The sequence below is a fragment of the Triticum dicoccoides genome, chromosome 2B, assembly GCF_002162155.2.
Source record: "Triticum dicoccoides isolate Atlit2015 ecotype Zavitan chromosome 2B, WEW_v2.0, whole genome shotgun sequence".
In the NCBI taxonomy this organism is placed as follows: Eukaryota; Viridiplantae; Streptophyta; class Magnoliopsida; order Poales; family Poaceae; genus Triticum; species Triticum dicoccoides.
Window position 1 is genome coordinate 578,413,731 of NC_041383.1, and position 8,108 is coordinate 578,421,838.

The 8,108-nt window shown below is 42.3% G+C and overlaps 1 protein-coding gene across 1 annotated transcript; it reads right to left on the reverse strand.

Moving 5' to 3' along the window:
- Nucleotides 1–4,513: 4,513 nt before the first annotated feature.
- On the reverse strand, nucleotides 4,514–7,100 carry LOC119364977 (aquaporin PIP2-5-like). The gene is made up of 3 exons (XM_037630553.1): nucleotides 6,378–7,100; nucleotides 5,691–5,831; nucleotides 4,514–4,942 (listed from the first exon to the last, which is right to left on the reverse strand). The coding sequence occupies exons 1-3, from the start codon at nucleotides 6,990–6,992 to the stop codon at nucleotides 4,826–4,828; spliced, it is 873 nt and encodes a 290-aa protein (XP_037486450.1). The 5' UTR covers nucleotides 6,993–7,100; the 3' UTR covers nucleotides 4,514–4,825.
- Between the last annotated feature and the right edge of the window lie 1,008 nt (nucleotides 7,101–8,108).

Sequence of the window (8,108 nt, forward strand, 5' to 3'; positions counted from 1 at the left end):
TACCAAATAACCGATAACGAGCGCATAAGGCGTCGAATAGGATTTGGCAGAACCTACACTCGTCACTAGAAAATGCGCCGACATAGTGGAACACATACCTGGCCATATGGGCCATGCCTCCCGGGCCGACCCGTGAGCACAGATTTTTGGCCTGACATTGGTTGGGCATATCATGCGAGTAAGAGGGTCAGACCGGCCGACCTTCGACCGGCCATGGAACAAGGCCGATCCTTGAAGCCAGGCCTTAAGGTCCAGCACAACACGATCCTTTTATATTTTTTGTATTTTTCTTAAATTTTTAGATTTTTTGTATTTTCCTTAGATTTTTAGACCGGAACGCAACAATGGCCAACTTGCAACTATGTCATGTACGGCTGGTTTTTTATTTGGCGTGCCAGGCCAATCCCATGGCCAGGCCTTTGGGTGTGCCGACCCATATGGCCAAGTTTGGTGGGACTGTGACGGGAGGACGTTGGACGGCTAGGACATCAGCTCATGATGAGGATATAATGTTTTTTTTATTTTTTATAAATATTCTAGTGAAGTTTCAATTAGTGATATTCGCAGCCTCGGTTTTGTGATTGCTGAATGTTGTAAAGAATTAAGCGCAAGAATGGGAGAAAACATAATATTGTGATTCAAGGGTCCAGATGTGAGTACTTGAGAGACGTCGACGATGAGTGAAGCAAGAGGGTTTTCTGGGGTGCTTTGATCCATCGGGTATATGCACTGGAAATGGGAGAGTTACCCGCGGCAGAACATGAGCAATTCATCAGTCATTGACATGATCCAACGATCATACTCAAAGCGGTTTCATCCAAAGATATATCAATTTGGACTTTCTCCTTTGGGATGCCTAGCTCAAGCAACTAGATCAATGCATTGTAAATATATCATCGATTTTGCAAGGGTGGTTGCGGTGGAAACTCCACCATGCAACTTCAAAGTCGATGGTCATAACTATAAGTCTATAATGTGGGATACTGCATCAAGATGCCATTTATTTCGCTTGATCAAACTTTTTCGAAACAATATCAAACCCTCAAGGTAATAATAGAGTCCATAATGCAAGGTTTTGTGGGAACAATTGAGATCCACTGAAGGATAGAAGACGTCTCATTAGATGAGTATCTCCACGACGACCTTGTTGAGCATATATACATATGTGACAGTAACATGCACAACAGTTTTGTGACATTTCATCATTTTTATTTAGATTATCTAGTACATTTTGGAGCTCATGGTATATTTGAATTTCAAAATCTCAAAATTATGAATTTGAAAAGTTTTTCAATTATGCGTTGTAGAAACATACAAGTTTGAACTTTTAGATGTAAAATTGGAGTTAGATGAAGTTCATATGCATGAAGAGGAGATAAATGGAAGATAATGCAGTATATGCGCTAAATTACTAGGAATTGTCAAAGGAGTGCTCCCTCAAAAGATGATTTTTAGGGGCTCCACTAAGACCATTTTAGGATCACATATCGATATATTTTGATGATTTTTTTGGTTAAAATTTGTCATGTCTATTGCACATAAATTGACATGATGTTTACAATGAAGTTGTCACGATATGTTTCAACTACTTTTTGTTCTACAGTTAAAGTAAATTTTGACATGTTATAAAAAAGAGAATTAAGAAACTAAACTTGCCATGGTGAATTACAAAAAATTGCCATGATCCATGAAATAATTTTGACATGGTTCATAGTAAAATATAAATCCATCATCAATTACTTTAAAAATGCATGATTAATGATTCAAATTTGTCATGAACCATAAACTAAAATTGCCACAGTGAATTACTTAAATTTTTCATGATACATGCACTAAAATGTGCCATGGTTCGTACAAAAAATATTTTTCATGGTCAAAATACTAGAATTGCCATAGTCAAAATACTAAAATTGCCATGATCTATAAACTAAAATTGTCATGATCTATAAACTAAATTTGCCATAATGAATTACTAAAAATTTCCATGATCCATGAATTAATTTTGCCGTGGTTAATTACTAAAAATCTTCATGGTCAATTAATAAAATTTACCGTGAAAAGTAGTTGAAATAAAATGGTAGCTTTAAATGTAGAAGAAAATACTAGAGGAACATATCATGGCAACTTTAGTGTAAACACTATAGCAACTTCAATGTAAATATCATGGCAACTTTTGGCCCAAAAAAGGTCGTCGAAACATATCAATATGAGATCTAGTTTTGATGATCTCGTCGAGACGGGTTTAATGATGAAGCAGATTTTTAATTGAATTTTTATTTAAGAGATAAAACATTTTGAGTCCGAAAAACCAAAAAGATTCTGCTGATTTCATCTGTTTGATGTGGCAAGATGGATGGTAATGAGGCATTTGGACTATGTTGCTTCGTGGCACACGTGAGGCACTTAGCATTTGGGTATTTAAAATGATGAAATTGAGGTGATTATTAGATAATAGATAAAAAAACAAAAACGAAAGAAAAACGACCATAAAGCTCGACTCGCAGTCCAACACACGTTGCACCCGTCGGGCCATCGGCCCATGCCATCCATTCCGAATGCAAATGGAGGCACCTGTGGACGGACATTCCTATTTGACGCATCCTGCGTCAAACTGAGGCTGTTTTGCACATGGAGATAGAGCGATGTTCAAGTTAGGCCGGCCCGTTTAAGCGTTTCGACGTCCCCAGTGTTGGGAACCTTCTAGAGGTTCCCAACCGGTTTTTTTTCCAGGAAATTTCTAGAAGTTTCCAAACCTGTTTTTTCTTGTTCTTTTTTTTCGCTTTCCTTTTTCCCTTTTCTTTTTTTCTTGTCTCTCTTTTGTTCCCTTTTCTGTTTTTTCTATTTTCTATTTCCTTTTCTCTTTCCTTTACTTTCATTTTAATGTTTCATTTTCAATTTAATTTTTGTTTCTTAAAAACATGTTTTTTTTAAATCATCGTTTGTTCATAAATCCAAAAAATGTTCATGATTTTACAAAAATGTTTGTATTTTTCAATAAACGTTCGGAATGTTTCGGTTCAGAATGTTCACAACTTTTCAAAGAATGGTGCCCTTATAAAAAATGTTCAATTGTAGAAAGACCATATTTAAAAATTGTTCGCAACTGTCCAATTTTTCAGGAGTTCAAAAAATGTTCATGTTACAAAAAATGTTTGCAAATTTTAAGCAATGTTTGTGGTTTTCAAATTTAGTTCAGAATGTTTTTCTTTGAAATGCTCACAAATTTAAAAAATAGTTCAATTTTTTTGAAAATGTTCATGTTTCCATTTTTCAAGAGTATGAAAAATTTTAGCTTTTCAAAAATTGTTCACAAATTTCAAAACATGTTCGTGTGTTTATAAAATTGTTTGTAAGGTTACTAAAAAAATATTCAATTTCATAAACATGTTCAATTTATTTTCAAAACATGAACATTTATTTTCTTTTTTCTATTTCCTTTTCTCTTTCCTTTACTTCCATTTTAATGTTTATTTTCAATTTAATTTTTGTTTCTTAAAAACATGTTCAATTTCATAAATCCAAAAAATGTTCATGATTTTACAAAAGTGTTTGTATTTTTCAATAAATGTTCAGAACGTTTCGGTTCAGAATGTTCACAACTTTTCAAAAAATGTTTCCACTATCAGGAAACGTTCAATTGTAGAAAAACCATATTTCAAAAATTGTCCGCAACTGCCATTTTTTTAGGAGTTCAAAAAATGTTCATGTTACAAAAAATGTTTGCAAATTTCAAACAATGTTTGTTTTTATTAAATTTTGTTCAGAAAATTTTTCTTTGAAATGCTTTCAAAAATAGTTCAATATTTTTGAAAATGTTCATGTTTCCATTTTTTAAGAGTATGAATAATTGTCAGCGTTTCAAAAATTGTTCACAAATTTCAAAACATGTTAGTGTGTTTATAAAATTGTTTGTAAGGTTACTAAAAAAATATTCAGAACTTAAAAAAAATGTTGCTGTTTTCAATAATGTTAAAAAATGTTCATGTTTTCATTTTGTAGGGGTTTCGAAATTTTTTCAAAGTTTTTAAAAAATGTTCATGTTTCAAATTTTCTTTGGAGCTTAAAAAAAATGTCCGCCTTGCGTTGTGGAACAAAAAATGTTCCTGTTTCAAAAATTGTTCACGGTTTTCAGAAAATGTACAGTTTTTAATGATTTGTGCTGCCTTAGAAAAAAATGCATTCGATATTTCAGAAATATTTCGAATCTGCATTGGGGTGTGGTTCTTAAGAGTTTTTGTTGTCTTACGATCAGCAAAGCTCGTTAGCTCAGCTGGTTTGTATTGCCTTGACTCATCGGACGAGATATGGGCTTGATACACCTTGAGGGCGCAATTTGTTTCGAGCTATAAATCGTAGCCTGTCGCTACCTTCATGGGCTGGCCCAGTCGTAGACTGCCTTGTGCGTGCGTTCGGCAACCTGCCGCAGAGAGCAGCAGATAGGAGCTCCCCCGTGGACCGTACAGATTTGATCAGATTTGCTGGCATAGGGACGAGTACGAAACATGCAAGCAGCTCACAACCCGAATCGTACGTACACATTGCATTTCAAATTTCCCCCCAAATTACCTTGGATGCATACATGACAGTACATCATCCTCATCGTTCACAGATAGTACATGGAATGGAAGCAAACACTAACGAAGACACACTCGATCGGTAGAGAAAACAAGCAGCAAACGCGGCGGCGAGCTGCGGAAAACAGAGACGCGTGCAAAGACCAGCAGAATCCAGGACCCGAACAGCAGCACACACTGGAGGCCCTCTGTCCTCTGATATATCTACAGTTCAGTGCCTCCGACCATCACCGAGACGGCGGCCGGCCGATCTAGCGGCTGCCGAAGGAGGCGGACGAGCCGAACTTGGTGGCGCTGGCCCTCAGCACGTACTGGTGGTACAAGGCGGCGATGGCGGCGCCGATGAATGGCCCCACCCAGAAGATCCACTGCAACAACAATGGCCACAAATGTAAGCATAAGATGTCTCAGAGGAATTTGAATTAATTTCCTCCTAATTGCAGTCTCTACAAAACTATGGGCATACAAGATGGCACTAAGTAGTTAGGTACATTAGAGCTATATAAGAGTTTCTAGGGTAGTTGGATGGTGGAGCAGGTGGGAGTGGGACGAGAGTAGGCAGCGTGTATTGCTCCAAATATAGTATTTTTTGCAGATATATCATACATAAGCTACAAGACTATACAAAAAGAAACTTCAAGGCTAATCAGTGGGGTGTGAGTGTGACATCGCTTGAGTTTATTATAAGCGATCCTTATCCCGGGTCCTTCGTCAAAATAATCGACCTGCTCAGCGTTCTGATTGCTACTTTTGAACTTATGGACGAGGAATACCACAAAAGTTTTATGTCTAGTTTCCGCAAAAAAAAAAGTTTTATGTCTAGTTCTTTTAAGCTTGAGTCTGCAAGTGATCTAGAACCAGTCATTTGGAATGACATAGTACAGTATGGGTTTAATAAAGTTATCCTACCTATCTTGTGCCGTTCGATAAGATATACAGTATATTCTATCTGTTCTTATGGATGAGGAACACCACACAAGTTCTCTTAGTTTTCTTTTATTTTTATTTAATAGTCTTCGAGGTGATTGTGACCACTGCTTACTGAAATACTAGTAACTATGAGAACAATATTAGTAATTAGCAGAGAGATGCATGGGGGGCAACGGGGGCACATACGTGGTCATCCCAGGCCTTCTCGTTGTTGTAGATCACAGCAGCTCCCAAGCTCCTTGCCGGGTTGATGCCGGTGCCGGTGATCGGGATAGTGGCCAGGTGCACCATGAACACCGCGAAGCCGATTGGCAGAGGAGCCAGCACCTAAACAATTCATCAAAACATCCATGTTATTTCCAATTAACTCTAGCGTAATTGTTTGCAGATTACTCTACTAGCTTAATTCATCACCATAAACAAACTCAAAATAAGAGCCGCCTTTGTATTTCAAAACCATATATGCAGCAAAATGGAGAGCTGGCAAGGAAGAAGACATGAATGTTTCATATGCTGATATGCCGCCTTGAAAAGGACGGTTCACCAAATCTAAACAATCATATCATCGAAAATTCATGTTGGACTTTCGCACCATGTCCCTATCTAGAATCGGAAGTGCTTGTCTAATGCTAATCACGAGCGGTTTGCCACCTCACAGTTGCTGCATATAATGAATCAAATTAACTAGCTCTAGCTAGGGACTGGACTAGTGAGTGGTACTAGTGGGTGCTGATGAACTACATCAGTACCGGTAGAGAATATCCGGAGACCTGCTTTATCATGCCTAGCCATTTCCATGCAGCATCACTTGTTCGTGGACCAAAGAATATGAAATCAGTCGGTGAGCATGCTGAGAGGAGGGTGATAACTTACTGGGACGTGGGAGTCACGGGCGCTGCGCTTGGGGTCGGTGGCGGAGAAGACGGTGTAGACAAGCACGAAGGTGCCGATGATCTCGGCGGCGAGGCCGGTGCCCGTGGAGTAGCCGGAGCTGAGCTCGTTGGCGCCGCCGCCGTAGCGCACGTAGAAGGCGCTCTGGAACCCCTTGACGAGCCCCACGCCGCAGATGGCGCCCAGGCACTGCGCGATGATGTAGAGCAGCGCGCGCACCAGGGACACCTTGCGCGCCAGGAACAGCCCGAAGGTCACCGCCGGGTTGATGTGTCCCCCGGACACACCGGCGGTGCAGTAGACGAGCACGAAGATCATGCCGCCGAACGCCCAGGCGATGCCGAGGATTCCCACGCCGCTGCAGGCCGCGTCGGCGGCGTTGGGGCCGGCGGGGTCTGCCTGGTGCTTGTACCCGATGACGGTGGCCACGGTGATGTAGAGGAAGAGCAGCGTGGCCACGAACTCGGCGATGACCGCGCGGTACAGGGACCACTTGGTCAGCTCCTCGGCGTCGAAGAGCGGCGCCGGCGGCGGGTCAGAGTAGTCCTTGGCCGCGTACCCCCCGCCGGGTGGCGCCGCCTCGATGTCCTTGGCCATCGTCGCCTCCTCAGCCGATCGACAAGCTAGGGTGTGTGTGTGTGTGGTGGTGCCCAAGGTGCGAGTGCGCTGAAGCTCTGTGGTGGTGGTGTGAGACGACGAGGACACGGGCGTGGTATTTATGGCGGCGAGGCGCGGGGCGGCTACTGGCTCTCGGCGAAAGGCCGGCGCAGGGCGCTCCCTTTGCGAATTTAGTCTGTTTGTTTAGTGGCTGGGTTTATTAGTGGAAGATAAGGGCGTTCCCGTTGGTGTCTTGTTTCTAGGTTATAAACTTTGCCGCCCACGGCCCTCATCATTGCATCACTCCAGAGCAGATGGCTCACTGCTGGCTGCGCCTAATACGGTGGAGCTTACTTTGTAGTTTTAATTAGTGGCCCAGTTTCGTCTGGCGACGGGTGAATGCACGTACAGAATCCATGATTTGAGGTGATGGCAGATACGTCGTCAGCTTAATTGCCTGCTGAGCGTGCTGTGTGAAGCACTAGTAACCTGGTAAAAGCAATCGAAATGTAGGCACCAGGTCAGCAGTCACTGGTTTGCTACGCATTTGGCGGCAAATTTTGTATTGTTGACATTTGTCTGGGCTCTCCACTATTGAACAACTGCTTATTGGTTGCTAATCATGCGCAGGCACGTCACAGGAGCCAGCCTCTAATCAAAGTTTCTATCCGAAACCTTGATTAATCCTAGCAAAATGATGCATGATGCGCCAGCATCGGCTGTACCTGTATGTAACAAACAAGCTGTACGCGTCTGGTCCAGATTCCAGAAGATGCGCGAGGGTTCGACCGGATCGCGACCCGATATCCCTCCCGGATTTGCATGCCGGGAGACTGGAACCGTCGGCACGATGGGCGCGCGGCGCTCTTTTCCAGCGTGCCCGTTGTTCCGTGCACGAGTATGGCTTCCGGCTCACCTCGCTTTCCATCCATCCATGACGGCGGGCGGGCCGCAACAGCACGGAACCGAAAGTGAGGAGGCCTCTCATCAATGATCCATCGCCTCCCCCGTCTTCTCGAGATTTCCATTCACGGGACGGGACGGTGGACGGGCTCCTTTTTCCATCCTGATGAAGCGCGCGACGCCCATGCGGGGCTCATGGTGGTGGTTAGCCAG